Genomic DNA, 24,562 nt, shown 5'->3' with positions numbered 1-24,562 from the left:
AAGTCTTCTTAAGATATTAGTGCTGCAGCCCTCTCCAAACTGAAAGGAGCCAGTTCTCCACTCTTCTCTGCCTCTCACTGCTTGCCAATTCTTCACAAATCACCTTTGGCCCTAATTATTGCAACATCCAATCTCCCTGCTTCCTCCTTGGCTGTCCTCCAATCCAAATCCCACTGGCAACCAGAATATTATTCTAAAATGCAATCTGAGACTTTTGTTCCTGTTTACAGTTTGTAGCTAAGTGCCTAAGCATTGCATTTAAGCCCCTGAAGGCCTGAATTCATGAATTTTCTCCTCCTGACCAATTCCTCAGGACAGATGCAGGACTGGTGATTAACAATACTACATGCCAAAGGGCCATGTCCTGGGAGACTGGCCAGTCCAATTGATAGATCAGTAAACATGCCTGTAAATAACACATGAGATGCCTACAGACCCCTAGGCTGTATGACAAATCATTCCCCAGGAACTAGAAGGCTACGGGGCATTTGTGACTTCATTTATAGCAACCATCAGGAGGAAGCCAACCCTCACTGGGAAAAGGGGTTGTCTTTCAGATAGAGACCAAGACCGGGATCAAGGACAGAGAAAGGGAATAAATTATACAGAGCTAGAAACAAAATAAGTCTGAACCTAGGTTTATTCTCTAAACTTAAAAAATAAAATGCAGTGATTAAAGGTATGGGTTTGTGTTCTTATGATGACTGTGATGGAGCCTTGGCAGTGGGATCAGGGCAAGTAACACTTGCTCTCTGGGCTTGCTTTCCACAGTACACTGGAAATGAAGGTGCTTTGTGAACGGGTTCACAGTGCTGGTGTGTGTGGGGGGCTCCAAGCTCACTGGATCATGGCTAGCACTCCAGGCATCAGCTTCTGCTTTATGGTGGGGTCTGCAGGGGGAGTGTTCTTGACCTTCAGGATGACCTCATGAGCTTCCTGGAAGAGGTCCTTCCCCACTGCAGCCTCTATTCGCTGGCGCCATGCAGCCAGCTTAGGTCGGCTTTGGAAGACCTGGCAGCCAGCACCCATGGGCTGTAAGAAGAAGACAATAGAGTGACATAAAGCTGAGGACCTACCTCATTGTCTGGTCTGTGGACCCCAGTACTCCAGCAGGGGTTTCCATGCACAAGCATAATTTCACAGCCAGGTGTGGACAGCATAAATAGGACTTCAGCACCTCCATCTAGTGGGCCCACACTACCCACGGCACTCACATGCATGAGTTCAGTGATGGCTACCAGATCAGCCAGGGAGATGTGGGGTCCAACAATAAAGTCCTTGTTCTGGAGGAATTTGTCCTCGAGCAACTGCAGGGTCACATCCAATTCAGCCACTGTGTCTTCCAGTGTCTTGGGAGATACTTGCTCACCCAGGAAATTAGGGAGCATCACCTGGTGAGGGGGCAGGCAAAGTGGGGGGGTTAGGGAACAGCCTAGCCATGGTTGTAGGAATACAAGACCCCCAACTTTGGAGTTGATTTTTGGTTCTATGCATCTTTTTCTTTCCATGACCTAGCTAGGCCTGCAAGGAAATTTCCAAGGGATTTCTTTTCCCAGGTATATTCTTGCTTCCCTGATCTCTGACTGGCTGAGCCCTTGGGGTATCAGACAAAATTACTCAAACCCCTTTGAGAACCACTCAAATGGGGACCTGAACAATAGTTTTAATACTTTGTGTGGAGGGAACTAGCCTAAGATGTACAATCATGCATGGATTAATGGTGGGGATATGGTTTGAGAAATGCGTCATTAGGAGATTTCATCATTGTATAAACATCACAAAGTGTACTTAAACCTGATTGGCAAAGGTCAATCACTCAAAATGGCCTGTTGAAGAAATCAAGAGACATGGTAAACAAGAAATGGATGAGCTACTGCTGGTATAACACAACGAACTATTTTACAGTCATTTTTTTTATAAGTAGAAGGAATATATTCTAAAACAATGATAAAAAAGTATAGTACATTCAATCTAATGTATGAAATATGATATGTCAAGAGCTTTGTAATGTTGTGAACAACCAATAATAAAAAAAAGTATAGTACAGTAAATACATAAACTGGTAACTTAGTCATCCATTATCATATAAAGTATTATGTATTGTGGTGCTGTTGGTATAAACATACCTACTGCATTCCCAGTCAAGCTAAAGTATAGCCCATGCAATTATGTGCTATACATAATACTTGATATGATAATAAACAACCATGTTATTGGTTTGTCTATTTTCCATACTCTACTTTTTAACATTATTTTAGCGTATACTCCTTCTACTTAGAAGAAGTTTGCTGTAAAGCAGCATGCCATGTTTCACAGGTAGCAGCCTCAACCATCTCAAGTTTACTGCATCTCTTGGCTGCATCAAAAGCACAAGACAGACCTAGCTGGTGCTTTTCAGTCTTGTTGGAGGCCACCTCTTCAGAGGCTGCAGTGCACAGGTGGCTGAGACAGAAGAATCCATCATCAGTGAGCTGCGTTAGCCAGGGGGAATATTTCTGCACCACAGATCACCTACAGAGAATCCACAACCCCAGGGCCTGTGCTTGCAGAGAGCCACTAGGCTCTACCTTACCATGAAAAAGATCCTGTAAAGGAGTGTGGATACACAGTGACCCACAGCAATCAGAGGGACAGCCTAGAGTCCTGACTCCCAAACTCCTGCACACAATAGAAACAACCAACAGACATTGCATCATACCCTCTATACCCTCTGAGCAATCAGCAGCAAGTCAATGGAAGGGTAACTGATGTGAAACAACAATCTGTATACGGGGTAAAGTTGGGAGTTCATAACCCACTTGAATCAAACTGTGAAAGATGATGTATTAAGAACTGTGTAATGTTTTGAACGACCAACAATAAAAAAAAAAAAAAAAAAAAGAAAAAAAAAATAAAAAAAAAAAAAATAAATAAATAAATAAATAAAATAAAGTTATTTAAAAAAAAAAAAAAAGGAGTAACACAGCTTCTCCCAAGAGTGGGAAGGAGGGCCATCGATGGTATCCTGGTATCCTAAGAAGTGAGGGTGTTCTGCCTCTTTTATATATTGTTAGAACAAAGAGACTGGGCTGGATGCAATCGACAAAGATCATTTCAGCCTTTATTCAGGAATGGGATTACACTTACAGGAATGGACCTACTTTCCTGGTGGAAAATGAGCCATTTGGACAAAGGAGGAACTGGGCTTTATAGGTTGTGGGTGATTTAGTGAGGGTGTCAGTCTGAGCACTCAGGAATTCAGTTCTTGGGCTGGAGGTCAGTGGCCAACACCCTGAGAGGAGTTATCTTGGAAGAGATTAATGTTCCTAGAGACTATCACTTCTAGGTTAAATGAGACACTTTCTCCCCACCTGTGGTTAGCATCTGGGAAGGAATTATCTTGGGAGAGAAGAAAGCCATACTTGATGGCTTTCTTTTCTAGTTCCTTCTTCCAGGCCTCACTATCTTGTGATTTTTATTTTCATATTCAATATTATTCTAGACTTTCTTTGTTCTCCTGCCTTCCTCCTCCTTATTGCTCTCCTTCCTGCATACCTGACTAGGCCCAGGAGATGGCCCAGTGGGATGGCCAAAAAGTGAGAAGCAGATGAGCTAGAAGGACCAAAGTGGAGTGATTAGGGCAGGAAAGGGGTCCAGGGTACATTAATTAACTGCTCAGAATTTGCTTCATTAATAACTCTTGGGGAGGGGCAATACAGGCAAGGTGCTGAGGACATTAACATTTCAATCTCCCAGGGTGGTCCCCAACTTCCTGGACCCAAATTGGCCTTCATTCTCTCAATCTGACCTGAGATACCTACCTACACCAACTGCCTGTCTTTAATTCTGCCTTCACTGCCATAACAAAATACTCTAGACTGGGTAATTTGTAAATAATAGAAATTTGCTGCTCAAAGTTTTGGGCACTAATAGGTCCAAAATCAAAGTTCCAGCAGATTTACTGTCTGATGAATGCTCGGATCTCTGCTTCAAAAATGGTACCTCATTTCTGTGTCCTCATATGGAGGGAGGAGCAAAGCAGCTCCCTTTAACCTCTTTTATAAAGGCACAAATTCCACTCATGAAAGGGGGGCCTTGACTTAATCACTTCCCAGAAGCCCCCCAATACCTTAGGTCTCCACATTAATTTGGAGGAGACAACAATATTCAAACCATAACCCTGGATTTCTTTTTTCCCCTCTCCCAGCCTCAGTTTCTCCAACTGTAGAGTGATGGGGAGGCTAAAGCCCTCCAGTACCTTTGCAAGTTCAGGACACTGGACTTAATTGTCGAGTCCCAACCTCAGTCCTACCCATTGCCACCCAGGTACCCTTGGGGCCTGCTACCTAGGTAGCCAAATAACATCAGTGTTATAGATGTTATCTTCTTAAAAACGTCCAACTAAAAACACATCAGGAGGAGCATGACATTTTCTATATAGTAAGGAAGATTTCTATAAAGAAAATGAATGTTGGTAATAATGTGAGGGGGTGGTACTGGGGATTGAACCCGAAAGTACTCAACAACAGAGCTATATCCCCAGTGTTGTTTGTTTTGAGACAGGGTCTCCCTAAATTGCTCAGGTGGACCTTCATCTTGTGATTCTTCTGGCCTTGATATCCTGAGAAGCTGGGATAAAAATGTGCACCATTGCACCCAGCAGTAATAACAATTTTTAAGTGAAAAAAAGTTTAAAATGAGAAAGTTTGGTTTCCATGTTAAGGTTTTTAAAAGAGCTAGATACTCAGAGAAAACAATATTTTCCTTATCTTCACCTCTCAGTGTCTCTAGTCAGTGCTCCAGGAAAGAGCTATTTGAATCCTTGTCTAGAGTAGAACCAGTCTTCCAGTCCAAAACCTAATTTAGTCCAACTTCCAGGATTGATCATGATCTTAGGACTAGACTGAAATCAACCCATAAGACACAGATTTACTAATCAATAGGGAGAAAAAAACCATTTAGACAGGATACTCTTAACAATTGCTCAGTATAACCCAAACTAAGTAGCACCGTCTCAGCAGTGCAGTCTCCCAGAAAACTGGAGGACTCGGGGTTGGTAGAATGAGAGTAAAGGCAATCAGATGGCCCACAAACCACCTTTGGGACACTTAAAAAGACCTTCTGTAGTTCTTATCTATTGCAACATAAAAAATTATCACAAACTTAGTGGCTTAAGATACATACATTTAGCCAGGTGAAGTGGTGTTTGCCTGGCTAATCCCAGCAGTTCAGGAGGCTGAGGCAGGAGGATCATAAGTTCAAAGCCAGCCTCAGCAACTTAGCAAGGCCTTAAGCATCTTGGGGATATTATGTTTCAAAATAAAAAAATAAGAGCTGGGGAAGTCACTTAGTGGTTAAGTGTCCCTGGGTTCAATCCCTGGTACCAAAATAACAACAACAACAACAACAACAACAACAACATACATACATTTATTATTTCACACTTTCTGTGGGTCAGAGTTCTGGGTACAATTTAACTGGTTCTTCTGCAAGGCTGCAATAAAGGGGCCAGATCCCCCAAATTCATGAGATTGAAAAGAGCTGCCTATCCCCTCCCACCATCCAAGGCTCAACCGCAAAAAGATCCATCCCTAAACCCTCTCCGATTGTTGACATATTTTATTTCTTTGCAGTACTGAAGTTGCCTACTGTCTGTTGGCTGGAGGCTAGCCTTAGCAACTCACCATATGGACTTCCTAACATGATCACATCTTCAAAACCAGCAATGGAGACTCCAGAGCTAATAAACTAGGAAGATGGAGTCTAATACAACAAGGTAATCTCAATAATCTCAAATGAAAACAGACAAGGTTTTCATAGGCCTGTAGCTCAGAAAGCCCTACACTTGGGTGAATGCTGTTACCATCTTGAAATTCTTGATAATTTTTGGATAAGTAGCTCCATGTTTTCATTTGTATTCAGTACTGGCCAAGGAGTTCAGAGAGCTCATGAGGGTAGACAAGCATGATTTGCTCTGGGTGGTGAGGTGACAGGCTCCTGCCTCACCCTACCCAGTTACTGGTTTTAGCAAGAAATATGGGTGCCCCCAATTTCCTCAAAGGAGGGGGCATTTTTCCACCACTGGAAAAATAAGTGGCTTAGAACTTGCTACTCAAATTGGGGTACTCTGAGAGCTGCAGCTGCCTTTCCAATGAGCTTATTAGAAATGAATCTGGGGGCTGAGGTTGTAGCTCAGTGATAGAGGCTTGCATAGCATGTATGAGGCACTGGGTTTGATTCACAGCACCGCATCTAAGTAAATAAAACAAAGGTCCATTGGCAACTAAAATATATATATATATATTCAAAAAATAAAGAAAGAAATTAATCTGAGGCCCTGAACTCCAGACCTGCTGAGCCTGCCAAGAATCATGCTAAGGTGATTCAAATACACCTGAGTTTAAGAACCTGAGGTCACAGAGAGCCAACTCTTCCAGAGACTGTAAGGCATTTTTTTTTCTTTGCTCTCTTCCCTTTTCCCTCAGGATTTCCTCTTCTCTGTGCTCTCGAGGTGCCTACAATATTTCAAGGGGGTTTCCATTGCCAAATATCTGATTCCCCTAGTATTTCTGAGTTAGAGTCTGAGAGAATCTGCACCATTCTCCATCTGAGCTGCTCCTGCATGACGATTCTGCTCCGGTGGAAAGAAGTCACATGATATAAAACATGGCAGCTACCTTAACTCTAGATTTGGGCTAAGCAGTTCCTAAGAAGGTGTTGGAAACAAGTAGATCATGTTCTATTCCCTGGACCCATACTTGTCCTCCAGTCACCAAGATATGCTTTTATAGACCATATCATCTGTGACATAGAGGTTTTTTCTTCCTCCTCCCAACTATACTCACTCATAACTACCTAACAGTCTAGCACCACCTCATAGTCCCTAGATTTATCAGCTTTAGAGCAAAAAATAGGCTCAGCACAGGGCACAAGGCTGTGTTAGGTCTTACCACAAAGACAGCCAAATGGAAAGACTTTTGCTTTTAATTTTAATCTTGAGAGAAGATGGTCAAATTCTACATTATAGAATAAAAAGAGCCATCATTCATGTTTTGCATTTTCGGAGGCTACTTCCATGTTCTTTTGGAATAAATATGTTCTTCATGGAATAAATATGAACAATGAAATCTTATTTTATTATTGTGATATAATTCACATATCACAATACTCACCCTTTCAAAACACACAGTTCAACATATTTTAGTATAGTCACAAAGTTATGTCACCAGCACAATGACCTAATTTCAGAATATCTTCATGAACCCACCAAAGGAACTGTGTATCCATTAAGCAGTTGCCTTTCACTTCCCCTTTTCCAGCCCCTGATAATTCCTAGTCGACTTTCTGTGTCTATGGACAGAACGTATTTGCCTGTGTGGTTTTATGTCCCAAGGATTCATGTCCATGCAGGTTTGATCTTCAGTGTGTCCATATGAGGGGTAGTAGGATCCTTAAGAGGTGGGTTTTAGTGGGAGGTTATTGAGAGTGCTACTCTCAGATTAGATTAAGGTAGTTCTCATGACACCCCTGATTAATTTTTGCCAGAGGGTTGTTATAAAAGCCTGGGCTCGGCCCCATCCAGTCTCTCTGGCTTCCTGATTTGCCACATCTTTCCTTTACGTATTTGACCATGATATCACTTACCTCTAGGCCTTCACTTAGAGGCCAAACCAATGAGGCCACCTGATTTTGGACTTTCAGTCTTCAAAACTGTAAGCAAAATAAACCTTTATTCCTCAGTAACCTATCTCAGATGTAGTAACAAGACACTAACACATTTGGGAATTTCACTTAAATGGAATCATATGGTCTTTTGTGACTGGTTTCTGTCATTTAGCATGTTTTTAAGGTTGATTCATGCTGTAGCATATAACAGTATTTTGTCCCTTTGTATGACTGAATAATATTCCATTTTGTGGATATACTATCTTTCATTTGTCTGTTCATCAGTTGATAAGTTTGGCGGGGGATTCCTACACTACTTGGCTGTTATGAATATTACTGTGATGAACATTCATGTACAAATTTTTGTCTGCATATTTGTTTTCAATTATATTGCATAATTAATTGAGATGTCTAATACAATAACTTTGTGTTAAGCTTTTTGAGAAACTGCCAAACTGTTTTCCAAAGTGGCTGCTCCATTTTATATTTCCATCAGCAGCAGTTCAATTCCTTCACATCTTCTCCAACATTTGTTATTATCTGTCTTTTCCACTATAGACAATGTATGTGAAGTGGTATTTCATTGTGTTTTTATTTGCAACATCTTGATAACAGTTACCTTGTATTTAGTTTTGAAGTCTAGAAATATGAGTCCTTCAGCTTTTTTTTTTCCCAAAAATTTTGGCTATACTGAGTTCTTTGAATTTTCATGTGAATTTTGGAATAAATTTGTCAATTTCTACAAAGAAACCAAATGGAATTTTGGTGGTGTTGTGAATTTGTTCATTAGTAGGATTGGATTGCCATTTTGACAATATTATGCCTTCTAATCCATTAAGAATGTCTTTCCATTTGTTTAGATCTTCTTTAATTTCTCCCCTCCCAACTTTTTTTATTATAAAAATATTTAACTGAGCACAGTGGTGCATGCCTGTAATCCTAGTGACTCAGAAGGCTGAGACAGGAGGATTGCAAGTTCAAGGTCAACCTCAGCAACTTAGACTTTTATCAAAAAAAAAAAAAAGGACTGGGGATGTAGATATATGGTAAAACACTCCTGGTTTTCATTCCCAGTATCAAAAAAAATTTTTAAACATATAAAATGAAAGAACTAGAACAATATCACTCATATACACAACCCAACCTTCAACACTTGTTAATGCTTTTAAAAACTTTTTTATGTTGTCGATAAACATTTATTTATTTGTTTTTATGTGGTGCTGAAGATCGAACCCAGTGCCTCACACATGCTAGGCAAACACTCTGCCACTGAGCCACAACCCCAGCCCTTGTTAATGCTTTTAATAAGTAAGATACCAACATCAAGCCACTTTACCCAAAGAAATAGCTAGAGGAAAGATATTCTAGCTTCATCTGATCCTGAGGTTCTATTTATAAATGTTCTTCTATGGATGATTGAATATTTCAAAAGATTGATTCAGACTCCTTTGATCTTTTTTTTTTTTTTTTGCATTTCAGTTTCAATTATGTGTCTACATTGCCAAACTTGCCTCACAGACACAACTTGAAAACAAAATAGGTGTTTACTAAAGAATGGGACTCATGGGCTGGAGCTGGGGCTCAGTGGTAGGGCCCTTGCCTGGCACTCGTGAGGCACTGGGTTCAATCCCCAGCACCACATAAAAATAAATGAAACAGAGATATTTTGTCCATCTACAACTAAAAATATTTTTTAAAAGAATGGGACTCATTCTGTTAAACCTATGATAGATATATTTTATTTATTTATTTTAATATTTATTTTTTATTTTTTATTAGTTGTTCAAAACATTACAAAGTTCTTGACATATCATATTTCATACATTTGATTCAAGCGGATTATGAACTCCCATTTTTACCCTATATACATAATGCAGATTCACATTGGTTACACATCCACTTTTTTACCTACTGCCATACTAGTGTATGTTGTATTCTGCTGCCTTTCCTAATCTCTACTATCCCCCCTCCCCTCCCCTTCCCTCCCCTCCCATCCCCCCCTTCCCATCTTCTCTCCCTACCCCATCTACTAATTCATTTCTCTCTTGTTTTTCCCCTTTTCCCCTCACTTCCTCTTATATGTAATTTTGTGTAACAATGAGGTCTCCTTCCTTTACCATGCAATTTCCCTTCTCTCTCTCTTTCCCTCCCCCTTCTCATCCCTGTTTAGTGGTGATCTTCTCATGCTCTTCCTCTCTATTCTGTTCTTAGTTGCTCTCCTTATATCAAAGAAGACATTTGGCATTTGTTTTTTAGGGATTGGCTAGCTTCACTTAGCATAATCTGCTCTAGTGCCATCCATTTCCCTGCAAATTCCATGATTTTGTCATTTTTTAGTGCAGAGTAATACTCCATTGTATATAAATGCCACTTTTTAAAATCCATTCATCTATTGAAGGGCATCTAGGTTGGTTCCACAGTCTAGCTATTGTGAATTGTGCTGCTATGAACATTGTTGTAGCTGTGTCCCTATAGCACGCTCTTTTTAGGTCTTTTGGATATAGTCCAAGAAGGGGAATAGCTGGGTCAAATGGTGGTTCCATTCCCAGCTTTCCAAGGAATCTCCATACTGCTTTCCAAATTGGCCACACCAATTTGCAGTCCCACCAGCAATGTACAAGTGTACCCTTTTCCCCACATCCTCGCCAGCACTTATTGTTGTTTGACTTCAGAATGACTGCCAATCTCACTGGAGTGAGATGGTATCTTAGGGTGGTTTTGATTTGCATTTCCCTGACTCCTAGAGATGGTGAGCATTTTTTCATGTATTTGTTGATTGATTGTATGTCCTCCTCTGAGAAGTGTCTGTTCAGGTCCTTGGCCCATTTATTGATTGGGTTATTTGTTATCTTATTGTTTTTTGAGTTCTTTTTTGAGTTCTTTGTATACTCTGGATATTAGGGCTCTATCTGAAGTGTGAGGAGTAAAAATTTGTTCCCATGATGTAGGCTCCCTATTTACCTCTCTTATTGTTTCTCTTGTTGAGAAAAAAATTTTTAGTTTAAGTAAGTCCCATTTGTTGGTTCTTTCAATGTTTGAATTTGCTGTCTCATATCCGTCTGTCTAAAGTATTCTTTGAATTCTTTATTTGGCCATTTTTCTGATGCCTCTAGGTCCTCCTGTATATTTAGGCTGTCCTGCATTGTTTGTACTCCTTTTCTTCCTTGTTTTTTCATGCTGCTTATGTTATTTCTTGCTCTGTTTGACTGCTAAGTTACTGTTTACTCCTATAAATTTATTTGGTTTTGTGTGTCTCTGGGGTCTCTCTTTTGTGATGGGATACTATGACTAAGATGATGAGTTTTGTTTCACTTTAATGTAGATTCATTCATTTCCTAAACTGTGTACGGATTCTGATGGCATATAGCGATCTGCGATTTGGTCTTGGGACTTATATTTAGGTCGAATGATGTGATGGTATTGAGGTTAGTATCTCTTGGCAACCTTGGAAGGTTGCTCTACTGACGAGGGATATTAACAGGAGAATGGTCTGGAGTATTTGGGGGAAGTTAAGGTCTTGGTAGCACTATATAACGCCTAGGAACATTGACCTATACATATTTAGTAAATTACACATAAACAGTGTCGTATTGTTTGGGAGGAAAGGTATTAGAAGGGAAGGGAAGAAGTCATTAAAGAGAATGAGAGTAAACAGATAGAATTCAAGGAAAGGGGAATAAGGAAATTGAAAAGAAATGAAAAGACAAAAGAAAAAAATAGAGAATAAAAAAAGAAAAAATTTTAAAAAATCAAAAAAGTGATAGTACAAAATAAATAAATAATATAAAAAATATTTTAAAAAATTAAAAAAGAAAAAAGAATTAAAATTAAAAAATTAAAAAAAAATTTAAAAATTCAGTCTTAGAGTTTGATTAACTTCTCTTCCAGTAGGTGGAGCTGTGCCCACCGGGCCAAGCTTCTCCTCTCAGTTTGCGGGGACCAATCACTGTGCAGCAGCTCCTCCTCCCCAACTGGGCGGGTCTCCGGCCTGTTTCTTGTGTCTAGTCACCTCGCCACTGGCCCCGTTCACAGGTGAAGCTCACCACAGTACTGGCTACACGCCAGGTCTGCTGCTCACGGGAGCCCTATCTTCTTGAACAACTGGGCACCCTATCCCTGCTTGCCAATCCCTCAGCCCCTAAGGTTGTGGAGATTGGGGCTTGCCCTCCGGTAGCCACACCCCCGGGAGCTGGTGCTAGAGACCTCGGTTGTCTACGCTGGTGGGAGTGGTAGCCCGGGGGTCCTGCGCTGCGGGTCCCGCGCCACTCCTGAATCCCTCGGTCTGACTGTCGTGCTCACGGGAGAGCTGGGAGGGGCCCTTGAGGTTTCCCCGCTGTGTGTGTGGGGGGGGGGCCAGGGGATTGCACACCTGTCGCCACTGGTATCAATGAAGTTATCTCCTCCGCCACTTTCTGATGACGTCAGTTCTCTGCCATGTTGGTATCCCATGCGAATGGCAGCATTTCCTTTCCTTTGCCAGGTGACCAAAGCAACGGGAGGGTCCTGACCGGCCCTCTCAAGCCCCGTCTCAATCCTGTTGCCACTGCCTATGAAGGCTCCGTTGGTATTTACCTCCACAGTATTCAGCAGGACCCGGACGAGAAGCAGTTTCCGAGGGTTCTTTAGCCCTGGGCCAGAGCAGTTTGTCTACGTGACGCAGGCGAACAGGAGCCGGAATTCGGCTGCTCCGGGCTTGGTGTATGTTCTGATAGGAGCAGGCTCCGAGAAGCAGTTTCCACAGGTTCTTTAGCACTGAGCCTGAGCAGTTTGTCTGAGAGACCCAGGCGAACGACAGCCTGAAATTACCTGTTCTATCATTGAATGAGCTCCAAGCTGGCTTCCTCGGTGGTCTGACCGGTCGATAGATAAAGATTTTTCATAGAAGCTGTTTATCTCCTTGTCTTCATCTGTTGAGTGATTGTATTATGAAAAGCTATTGATTAGAAAATAAGTTATTTCTTCTTCAAATATTTGGTAGAGAGAAATTCCAGACTGTGTGGCTATCTAGTCACTACTCTCAGCTCTTGGGTTGGACTCTTATGTCCCTGAAGATATAATTTAAGAGTTTTCTATTTCCAAGAGCAAATAAAATGAATATGTCTCCAAGTTTGCCCATCTTCTCATCTTTTTAAAGATTTTGGGAGACAAAATGGTGGGTCAGAGGCAGCCAGCACTCCCCATTTCTCTTAAGTTGGAATCAGAACAACTAGAGAGCAGTTTCTCATTGAGGTGAGTGACTGTAGGAAGACTCTGAGGTTCAAGAATGAACAGAGATTTGGAAAAGCCCAGGGACTCTAGAGAGTAAAACTGAGTGAGAAAGTGTGTGCAGCACTGAGCACATAGAAGTGAGATGCGTGGCAGTGTAACTAAGAAAGGGGTAATAGAGGAAAAGGGACCCAGTGAATGCAACTAGGATAGAAATTGCCACCATGAAGAAAGGAAATCTGAACTCAACTGACCGGGATCTGCACAGCAGGTTGGCACTGGAGAAATTCTCTGCACTTTCCATTGTGTGCTCATGGGGATGTCACAGGGAGTCCTCTTGAAAGGATCATGTCTGAACTTGCTGCTTTTGAAAAACAAAGACCCTGCATTTTCCTGTGCTCAGGAACCCACAGCAAACATTACTACACTGTCCTAGTGGGCATCTCTTTTGAGACTTAGTTTGGCCCAGGGGAGAGCTACTGAAACAAACTCACTGGAAACTCTACAGAGTGGGAAACCAATCAGGGACACAGAAGGGGACAGAATTGGCAGTGGTAGTGCACACCTGTAATCCCAATGGGTCAGGAGGCTGAGGCAGGAGGACTGCAAAATACAATAATCAGTAGCTTTTCTATACATCAATAATGAACCTCCTGGGCTGGGGCTGTAGCTCAGTGGCAGAGCACTTGCCTAGCATGTGTGAGGCACTGGGTTCCATCCTTAGCACCATATACAAATAAAATAAAGGCATTCTGTCCATCTACAACTACAAAATCATCATCATCATCATCTTCCTGAGAAAGAAATCAAGAAAGCAATCCCATTCAAAATAATCTCTAAAAATAAAATAAAATACTTAGGAACAAATCTAAGGGAGTGAAGGTTTCCACAGTGAAAAAACATTATAAAACACTGAAACAAGAAATTGAAGAAGGAAACTGAGAAAGATCTCCCAAAGTCATGGATTAGGAGAATTAATATTATTTAAATGGTCATACTACCAAAAACAACTACAGATTCAATATAATCCCTATGAAAATACTGGGACTTTTGCCACAGAACTAGAAAGAACAATTCTAAAATTCATATGGAAGAACAAAAGACCCCCAATATCCAAAGTAATCTTCAGCAAAAAGAGCAATGCTGGAAGCATTGTAATATCTGACTTCAAAATATACTACAGAGCCATAGTTACATAAATAACATGGCATAAAAACAGACATGAGCCAAATGGAACAGAATAGAGGACCCTGAATTAAATCTATGCACCTACTGCCATTTGTTTCTTAACAAAGAAACCAAAAATATATTGCAGACAAGGTAGCCCCTTCAACAAATGATGATGGGAAAACTATATAACCACATAAGGAAGATTGAAAGCAGATTACTATTTCTTACCCTGTTCAGAAGTCATCTTGAAATGGATCAAGGAACTTAGTAAAGGAGATGAAACATTGAAACTACTAAAGGAAAACATAGAGGAAACACTTCAAGATGTGGCACAAGCAACAATTTCCTAAATAAGCCTCTACTAGTTTGGGAAATAACAGCAAGAATTGACAAATGAGATTACATCAAATTAAAAAGCTTCTGCACAGATAAGGAAACAATCAACAGAAGGAAGAGAAAACCTACAGAATGGGAGAAAATCTTTTCCAGATATTCATCTGACAGAAGATTAATATCCAAAATATACAAAAGAACTCAAAAAAGTTAACATCAAAGAACAAGTAATAAAATCAAGAAATGAACTGAACACTTCTCAGAGGTACAAATGGCCAATACATTTATGAAAAAATGTTCAACATCTTTACTCACAAGGAAAATGCAAATCAAAACTTCATTGAGATTCCATTGTACCCTAGTCAGAATGGTTATTATCAAAAAACAGTATCTGGGTACTGTGGTGCACACCTATAATCCCAGCTACTCAGGAAGCTGAAGAAGGAGTATTGCATGTTTGAGGTCAGACTGGGCTACTAAGTGAGACTCTGTCTTAAAATGAAAACTTTAAAAAGGGCTTAGGATATAACTTAGTGGTAGAGTGCTTGCCTAGTATGTGGAAAAGTCTGGGTACAATCCCTAGTACTGCAAAAACAAACAAACAATGTGCAATTCTGGTGAGGATGCAGAGTAAAATAAACCCTTATATTTTGTTGGTGGGAATGTAATATACAGCCACTGTGGAAAACATATAAAAGAGAGAACCTGCTAAGTATTCACAAACTCCGGCACTATTCACAATAGCCAAGATATGGAATGAGCCTAGATGCCTGTCAACAGGTGATTGGATTTTTAAAATATGATGTCTATACATAATGGAGTTCAATTTAACCATAAAGAAGAATAAAATCATGTCATTTTCAGGAAAAGGAATGGAACTGAAGGTTATCACATTAGCCAGACACAGAAAGATGAGTACAACATGTTTTCTCTCATATGTAGAAATTTAAAAAAAAAAAATAGAACTGAAATGATCTGGAAAAAAACCCCACAGACTATTAGGTAAGGGGAGGAGGATCCAGGGGAGGATAGGAGAAGATAGTAGGGCCAGGAATGGCAGCACATGCCTGTAATTTCAGAGACTACGGAGGCTGAGGCTGGAGGATTGCAAGCTTAAAGCCAGCCTCAGCAATTTAGCAAGGCCCTAAACAACTTAGTGAGACCCTGTTTCTAAATAAAGAATAAAAAGGGCTGGGGCATGTGGCTCATCATTAAGTGCCCTGAGTTGAATCCCTGTTGCCAAAAAAGGGGGGGTACTAGGGAGGGTAGATGTGGAAAGCAGATGAACCCCTAGTCATCAGCTGATCCTGCGGTGTTAGCAAAGCCAAGCCTGGGAAAAATTCCTTGCCAAAAGCAAGGATGTTCTCAGCCCTGACTCTCCGCTCTGATGCTAACAGTCATCAGAGGTCCCAGGACAATGGGTGTCCTGGGTTTAGCAGAAGAATGGCAGAATGTTCTTAGTACCGCAGCAGTAGTATAGCTGCTGCAAAATGTTTCTAGCTTTGTAACTGTTTAATGCACAAAGAAGCCTCTGACCACTTAAAAAATCTTGAATAATTTACAATGCCCCTTAACTTTCTGATTATGAGACTGACCCTATATAATAAACTTGTGAAGCTAGTTCTAAGTCACTGTTCCTCTATCAGAGTGCAGTCCCATCTGGCCCCAGATTTTCATGAAAATATCTCTGTGTCTTCTTTGTGTTTTTCTTCATCTCTAGTTGCTCCTACTGGAGAATCCTTTGTTGATGCTGCAGTGGTAGGTACCATCAAAACATGATATGTGCATGTATGGAAATGTCATAGTGAAACTCAATTAATTTGTACAATAAATATGATGAAATAATTATAATTTTGAAAAAGACTGGATTTGGGGGATGGAAAAAAGTATCTAGCAGAAGTCATCATGAAATCATCTAGTCTTTGGGTTTTCTTTATAGAAAGCTTTTTTTTTTTTTTGTACTAGGGATTGAACTAGTACAAAAAAAAAATTGAACATCCCCAGCTCTATTTATATTTTATTTAGAGAAAGGATCTCACTGAGTTGCTTAGTGCCTCGCAGTTGCTGAGTCTGGCTTTGAACTCTCAATTCTCCTGTCTTAGCCTCCCAATCCACTAGGATTACCAGCGTGTGCCACTGGGCCCAACTATAGAAAGCTTTTTAAAATTAATATTTTTTGATCTATTTATTATATAGGTCTATTCAAATTTTCTATTTCTTCTTAAATAAGGTTTGGACGATTGTGTTTTTCTTTTTTTTTTTTTTAAAGAATTAAAAAAAAAATATTTATGGTGCTGAGGATCGAACCCAGGCCGCACGCATGCCAGGCGAGCACGCTACCGATTGAGCCACATCCCCAGCCCCACGATTGTGTTTTTCTAGAAAATTTCCCATTTAGGATATCTAAAATATATATTTCTTTATAATTCTTTGTACTTTTATAAGATCAGTAGTGATGTCCTTGTTTCCTTTCCTGGTCTGAGTAATTTTTTATTATTTTTTGATTATTCTAGATAAAATTGTAAGTTTTGTTGATCTTTTCAAAGATCATTATTTTTCCTCTATTGTTTTTCTATTCACCTCATTCTAATCTTTATTGTTTCTTTTTTTGTTTTGTTTTGTTTTGTTATTTTTGCAGTGCTGAGAATTGAATCCAAGGCCTTGTGCATACCAGGTAAGCGCTTTACCACTGAGCTACATCCTCAGCCCAGTTTCCTATCTTCTAATGGTGTTGGGTTCAGTTTGCTCTTATTTTTCTAGTTCCTTAAGATGTAAAGTTAGGTTTTTGATTTGAGATCTTTTCCCCCCCGTCTGAGGATTGAACCCCAGGGGTACTCTAACACTGACCTATATCACCAGCCTTTGTTTTCGAGACAGGGTCTCACTAAATTGCCCAGGTGGACCTCAAACTTGTGATCTTCCTGCCTGTGCCTCCTGAGTAGCTGGGATTACAAGCATGCACCACTCTGCCCAACAAAGATCATTCTTTTTAAATTATATGTTTACAGCCATAAATTTTCTTCCTGGAACTACTTATACTGTGTTCTATACATTTTGGTATGTTCTGTTTTCATTTTCATTTATTCAAGGCACTTTCTAATTTTCCTGTGATTTCTTCTTTAACCCATTGGTTATGAGTACGTTGTTTGATTTCTACATACTTGTGAATTTTCTAGTTTTTCTTCTGTTAGTGATTTCTAGTGCTATTTCATCGTGTTCAGAAGACATAATTTACATAGTATTCTTAAATTTGAGACCTATTTTATGGCCAAACATTTAGTCTATGCTGGAGAACATCCCATGTTCCGTTGAGGGAAATGTTTACTCTGCTATTGTTGTGGGACTGTTTCTGGGCCCAAATGGTTTATAGTATTGCTCCTTAGTTATCCTATTCTGTTATTAAATGGGTATTGAAATAATCAACTATTATTATTGACAATATAATCATGTTTAACCTTTAATTTTCCCAAAAGACTTTATATTCTTTTTGGAAACTGGGAAGACTCATGACCACCACCTGCTCCCACATCAGGCTCTATGCTTATACCAACTGTTCTGGACTCAGTAATCATGATGGATGTTCCAATTCTTTATTGGGCAAAAGAACACAGTTGTTTTTTTAGTATCTCCTTTAAGGAAGGAGGCTGAGAGGACTGAGCCAGTCAAGTCCTGCTGGATCAGCTGCCTCTGGGGTCACTTGGACTTCTTCACAAAGTCAGAAATTCTGTCTTTGACAAGTGGATCCAGTGTTGAACAGTCCCATTCTGCCAACTTCGACAGCCGGTCATGGGCATCCCAGAAGAGGCCAGAGCCAATTGCCAGCTCTACTCTCATGCGCCACTCAGCCAGCTTGGAGCTGAGGAAAACGTTATAATTGGTCCCCATGGGCTGTAGATAGACAAAGAGGAAGATGTGGTCAGTGCCACTTGTGTCTTCTCCTATAGCCTCAAAGGCCCTCCCCGTCTGCCTTTACAAAGGGTTAGTCATCCTCCGGCCCCCAAGACCCAGACAAGGGGTCACAAACTATGTAATTAGATGTGGGGTAGAAATAGGTATTTCAGAATCCCCCAGGGTTCTTGGTCACTGGTCTTGCTCCAAGGCTCCTGAACCCCTCTCTAGGTGATCCCTGATCTAGGTAGTTCCCACTTCTCTGGCTTGAACCCACCCCCCCATGGTTCCTACACATTTCCAGGTAGATTCCTTGTTCCTTGGTGGAGGAACTCAGTTCTGTTCTCCCCACATTGAACTCTTCTCTGTGATCAAGCACAGGGGATGAAAGAGGAGACCCAGGAGGCAACCTGCCTACAGATTTGTCTTGCTTGTTTAAGAAATATATAACCTAGGGGCTGGGGTTGTGGCTCACTGGTAGAGTGCTTGCCTGGCCATCTACAACTAAAAAAGAAATATGTTGTGTCCATCTACAACTAAAAAATAAATATGTACCTAAAAAAAGAAAAGAAAAATAATTAACCAAGGTTTTCAGGAGGCTCATGAGAGGTTGATGTGGGTGAAAGGTAAAGAATGGAAGCGAAGCATTGGGCTGTATACTTAAGACATTCTTGAATAGTTTTTCCTGGTGCTGGTCTGTACTTCACATTGACCAGGGACCAAAGTGGCTATTTTTCATACCAGCCAGAGACCATACCAGCTCTCAAGACACTGGCCAGGGTTAAATTATCCATCCTGCATGTAACAGCTAGCTTCAAACTAGCTACTCTACCCTGCATATAAAGGCCACATAAATGCCCCAACACCCCTGCATGCCTCCAAATGCATACTGGATACCCCTCAGACCCAGAATCAAGAGAGTTTTACCCATACGACTCTCTGTATAGAGCTCTGGAAAAGAGGCAAGACCTCTTAACATTTCTTGGAAAATCCTATAGTGGGGCCAGAATGTAGCTCAGTGGCAAAACATCTGCCTTGCATTCGCAAAGCCCTGGTTTCCACCCCCAGTTCCAAAAGAGAAAAAGAAAAAAGAAAAGAAGAAGAAGAAAAGAAAATCCCATAGGAGGAGGAGGAGGAGGAGAAGGAGGAGGAGACATGGACTGAGAAATGTGGTATTCTCTGTATTCTAGGTTCATCATCTAGTTCCTCCACATGCTGTGGAAGCCTTGCCAAGATAGATGATCATGATCTTCCCTGATTCAAAACCTTCTGTGCTTCCCAAATGTAATCCAGGCACCCAGATCTGGTTCCCACAATCCTCAGGATGGGCATGCCTGCTTCTCTTGCTTTGACAGTCTATTCTCAAGTTGTGGGTACACTGATCACAGAAGTTTCCAGCTTCTGCCCATCCTCTGACCACCCCCCATTACCCCACCCCACACCTGCATCATCTCCATTAGAGCTACCAAGTCAGCCAGTGAGATGTGGTCCCCAGTGATGAACAGCTTGTCCTGTAGAAACTTCTCCTCGAAGAACTGCATGTTTTGCTTCACCTCTTCCAGCACCTGTTCTGTCTTATCAGCTGAAACTTCCTCACCTGTGATCATTGGGATCAGCAACTGACCAGGTCGGGGGAGAGGAAGGAAATGGAAGCTACAATTCTATTCCATCTGTTCCTCCAGGTCTCTATATCCTTGTCTGCTAGATACATAGTGGACAGTACCAAGGGCTGTAAAGTAGTTTCATCTATTTTAGCAGATCTGATTGGTAGATTTTGCCTGGTGCCATGTAATCAGAAGGATTTTGAGACCTTATCAAGAGTGAATCCTATGATTGGTTAGTAATGTTTGCATAGGTTGCTATGGTTTATATTTGGTTTGAGTGTACCTCCCAAGGATTCATATGTTGGAAATTTGGTCTCAAGTAGAGCAATGTGAAAGGTGGTAAAACCTTTAAAAGGTGTGACGATTAGTAGTATATCTCTGGGGTCACTGCCCTTAGAAGGAATTAAGGTAATTCTCATGGGACACTGAGTTAGTTCTTAAAAGAACAAGTTTTTCCAAAGAGCAAGACTGGGCCCCTCCCCATTTTCTGGCTTCCCATCTTACAATGTGATCCTTCTTATACATTCCCACTGTGATGACATCTGCCATGAGGCTTTTGCCAGATCTGGTGCCATTTGTTTGGACTTTCAGCCTCCAAAACTGTGAGCAAAATAAACCTCTCTCTCTCTCTCTCTCTCTCTCTCTCTCTCTCTCTCTCTCTCTCTCTCTCTCCCTCTCTCTCTCTCCCTCCCTCCCTCCCTCTCTCTCTCTCTTTTTTAAAATAAGCTACCCAACTTCAGATGTTCTGTTACAGCAATGAAAGATGGACTAAGACATAGGCTTAGGATTAGAAGTAAGGGCACACATGTTATTTATCATCTTCAAGTTTTCTAATCTCAATGGGCCCTTTACATTCTCTAGTTCAGAATGAATTTTTTTGAATCCTGTTCTGGCTTGAGTCCTATCAGCCCTTCTTAGGTGTTTTTTTCCTTGTCTTAACAAGACTCTGTCATACTCAATGGTACATTCCACATTCCCAGCAACTCTATAAGGAAGGCAGGTAGGGGGAACAGGTGAAATAAAGCTCAAAGAGGGAGGAAGATTTTCTTGAGCTCATTAGTGGTCAGCAGGGCTGGGACTGGACTCTAGGCTTCCTAACTCCTTTCCCCCTTGTCCCCAATCCCCAGAGATGGCCCCATTTACCTTGATCCAGAGTATCTTGCTCATGGGCAGCTGAATGGCCGTGTGCTGCCAGGCCATGAACTCATCCACGCGGGCCCGTGAGTGCAGGTCTGGTGGGTACCAGTGGGAGGGTGTGCTGTACCTTCGGCACAGGTAAAAAAGGATGGCCACACTGCAGAAAGGGCAGGTCAGGACAACTTCTCTTATCTTCTGAAGGCTCCAACACTGACCACCCCAGCGTGGCTAGGGCGCAATTGCTGGGGCCTCCAGCCACAATCAGGCTCTAGATGCTGACATTCTTCCAGGAGAAGGAGTCCAAAGGACCCAGGGAAAGGTCTCCCCCAAGCTGTCAGTCTAATAATCAGCAAGGGCAGGGAAGGAGACCTGCAGGGTGAGCAGGAGTCATTGGATGGCATAAGAAAGGGCAGTTTAGCCAGGAGAAACAACGTATGTCAAAACACCAGGGCAAGAGGGCATGAGGTAAATTTTGGGAAATGGAGGGCAGGCAAGTAAACCATAAAGTAGACAGGGCTGGTCAGGGAGTGAAGAGAGACAGTCAGATGCTGTTGAGCCCAAGTATGGAGGCCCTTGGAAATGCAGGGAAGTTTGGACTTAATTCTTAAGATTACAAGGGATGAGAGAGAATCCATTTCTCTAGTGCTGGATGGAAGGGTCAGAATTAATAACAGAAAGGGCAAGATGATAGCTCCAGCATCCAGTAATACCCAAGCAAGGGTTTCTGGTATTTGTGGGATGGAATTAGGAACAGAGGCCTGGGAATGCAGTACATATTGGAGACATTCTGGTGATGGATGGGTCCTAGGCATTGCCTCCATAGGACAAAGGACCCAATTTCTTCACCATAATTAATAATAAATATGCTAAGACAAAGAGGTCAGGGAATGGAGAGGATGCTACAGTTTAAATGTCTGTATCAAAACTCGGGTTGAGATTTAATCCCTGCTGTAAGTTATTAAGAGATTGGACCATTAAGAATGAAGAGGCCCCATAAATGAATTAATCCATTTGCAGTTAAAAGAGTTACTGGATTAATGGTTTGCCATAGGAGTGGATTTAATATAAAAGCAAGCTCTCTCTGGCTTGCTTGCTGTGTCTCACCATGTAATTCTTTGTGGCATGCTATGATCCAGAGGGAGAGCCCTCAGCCAAAGCAAAGCAGATGACAGCTCCATGCTCTTAGATTTTTTGACATCCTGAACCATGGAATAAATTCAACCTTTATTTGCTATAAATTTACCAGTCAGTACTATTCAATGATAGCTACCCAAGATGGAGTAAGACAGGGGGTTATAGGTAGAGAGGCATAAGAGAGAGACCAAACAACTGTAATACTCAGAACGTTTTTGGACCCTGATTCAAACAAACTGCCAAAAAATATTTATGAGATAATTAGAGACTTTTGACTAGGAGATGGATATTTTCTGAAGTCCAAGAATTATTGTTAATTTTATTGCCATGTTAGTATTGGGGTGGTGCGTTTTTGAAGAGTCTTTATCTCTTAGAGACATATCCTAAACATTTATAAGTGGAATGGGTGTGAACTGAATATTTATGGGTGTCTGGAAGAGGAACCGGATGTGGTATGAATAATGCAAAATAAACCCTAATTGATAAATGCTGGACCTGGGAGATGGGTATGTTGGTTTGTTATACTCATATATGCATATTAGTTAGCATGTGTTTACCTTTAGTGCATGTGTGAAATTTTCCATGGTAAAAACAAAATAAGTAAATAGGGGTGGGGTTGTGGTTCAGTGGCAGACTGCTGGCCTCGCACATGTGAGGCATTGGGTTCTATCCTCAGCACCCCATAAAATAAATAAATAAAATAAAGATATTGTGTCCATCTATAACTAAAAATATTAAAAACAAAAAAGTAAGTAAATGCTACAAGGTGAGGGGGTTCCCACTGAATTTCCTGGGAAAATCTACAAGGCCCTGGATTCCATGCCCAGAGTACTGGAAGGTCACTTACCTTTCAGATAAGATAAATTTTCCATCTTTGAGGCTGGGCAGCTTCCTCAGGGGGTTGATCTCAATGTATTCCTTGCTATGGTGATGACCTGAGAGGAGCAGGGAGGGTCTGAGGCTGTTGGGGTCCTATCTCTGCTTTCTAGAAACAGAAATTTCTCCCTATTTCATCCAGAAGGGGAAACTGAGGCCTTAAGGAATAAGACACAGAAGCTGGGTGCTATAGTTTGGATCTTGAATGTCTTCCAAAGGCCCATATGATCCTGGGGCAAGTCAGCAACAGAATAGGAGCCAGGATCAGGATTTCTACCTTCTACCCTGCCCATACCCTAGACTTGGTGACCCTTGTGCCCTGGAACCAAGACAGTCTTTTGACTCCCCAAACTGAAGGTCTCCAGCTCCTATTCCATCACTACCTGAAGCCACAGCTTCTGAATGAACAGGAGCCCTAAGGACCTGCCCGCTATTCCTGACACTCCTTCACTCTGTCCCCTCTTTAAGTGGAACAGGGCAGCCACAGCTGCCTGAACACAGCTGAGTGTCCAAAAAGGAATCCCTCATAAGCAATCAGGGTCATCAGATCTGAAAGTAGAACTCCACTGGGAGCAGGAATCAGGACTCTTGACTCCTTAACCAGATGCTTCTAAGTGGAAACATTTCTTAGGGCTCCAATTATACCTCATTCATTCCATAGCTACATTGTCTCCTTCTCTACAGTCTGGAGGCTTCTGTTTGCATAAGCTGAGCTTTTAGAACCTCCTCTATTCTTGGGGTGGGGCTGGTGTTTGATTCCCATGACATTCTTGTGAGGTTGGTGTAACCCTGAGCAGGTTTACTCTTCATATACTTTTTGGAGGGACAGGTACTTGGGATGGCATCCAGGGTCTTTCACATGCTAGGCAAGAGCTCTACCACTGAGCTACATCCCCAGTCATCTAAACAAGCTTGAACACCTGGAAAAATGGAGATGGACTGAACAACAGCTGCACTCTCATGTGGGGAATGACTACCTTTCTGTGAACTTTACTAGACTGATTGGCAGGTACTACAGATAACAAGATGCAAGACCCCCACAAGGAGATGGTGAGGGTGCAAACTGGGAGCTCAGGGATTCTCTAGAAGTCTTTCCTTCCCCTTTTCTCTCAGAGAGTCTGTTCATCTCACCATCATTAGTGGGGACTCTGACTAAGGTGGGTTAGACAGAGATGCAGACTGTGTACCTTGACACTTTGGGCACCTTTTATTCCCTTGCAGACTTTTGTGGAGAGTGGCCTTTGTTTCTGTCTCTGCTTCTCAAAACACACCCTCCTGGGTGTTCTAGCTGCACCTCAGGATGAGACCTGCCTGGGTAGCAGGTAGTAGGGACTGACCTTTCAGCAGATCTACAAACTGGAAGTCAAAGGCTATGCCATTCTTCTTGGCAAAGATGTAGACAGCGCGGCAGGATGCTGACAGAAGATCCATGTAGAGCTCCAGGACCATGCTGACACTTCCTGGGCCCCAAAGCCCCAGCAGACCAAGCACAGTCCTGAGTCTGTGTTCAGCCTGAGCCCCTGACCCTGTGCCCTCTCTGACCTAAGCCCAGGACCCCACATTCTGGAACT

General features: G+C 41.6%; 1 protein-coding gene across 3 annotated transcripts; it reads right to left on the bottom strand.

The window, feature by feature from the left end:
- Positions 1–622: 622 nt before the first annotated feature.
- Positions 623–24,440, bottom strand: Gstt4 (glutathione S-transferase theta 4). Of its 3 annotated transcripts, none has more exons than XM_078038876.1 (5): positions 24,329–24,440; positions 22,963–23,050; positions 20,988–21,138; positions 1,215–1,391; positions 623–1,032 (listed from the first exon to the last, which is right to left on the bottom strand). In XM_078038876.1, exons 1-5 carry the CDS (start codon positions 24,438–24,440, stop codon positions 838–840), a joined length of 723 nt encoding a protein of 240 aa, XP_077895002.1. In that variant the 3' UTR covers positions 623–837. The 3 variants fall into 3 exon arrangements, with proteins under 3 accessions (XP_077895002.1, XP_077895003.1, XP_005334617.1); XM_005334560.3 differs by lacking the exons at positions 623–1,032; positions 1,215–1,391 and adding exons at positions 18,046–18,240; positions 19,683–19,859; XM_078038877.1 differs by lacking the exons at positions 1,215–1,391; positions 20,988–21,138.
- Between the last annotated feature and the right edge of the window lie 122 nt (positions 24,441–24,562).

This window comes from Ictidomys tridecemlineatus, chromosome 2 (genome assembly GCF_052094955.1).
Source record: "Ictidomys tridecemlineatus isolate mIctTri1 chromosome 2, mIctTri1.hap1, whole genome shotgun sequence".
NCBI classification, from domain to species: domain Eukaryota; kingdom Metazoa; phylum Chordata; class Mammalia; order Rodentia; family Sciuridae; genus Ictidomys; species Ictidomys tridecemlineatus.
Note: the sequence above shows the minus strand (reverse complement) of the source record. Positions and strands in the feature narration are given on the sequence as shown.

Excerpts from the sequence above, each read along its gene's own strand:
- Gstt4 (XM_078038876.1), bottom strand. The coding sequence starts at position 24,440 with ATGGTCCTGGAGCTCTACATGGATCTTCTGTCAGCATCCTGCCGCGCT. Across the intron at positions 1,392-20,987 it reads GCAAGATACTCTGGATCAAG|GTGATGCTCCCTAATTTCCT; the intron begins GTAAATGGGGCC and ends CCCCCTCACCAG. Across the intron at positions 1,033-1,214 it reads CCATCACTGAACTCATGCAT|CCCATGGGTGCTGGCTGCCA; the intron begins GTGAGTGCCGTG and ends TTCTTCTTACAG.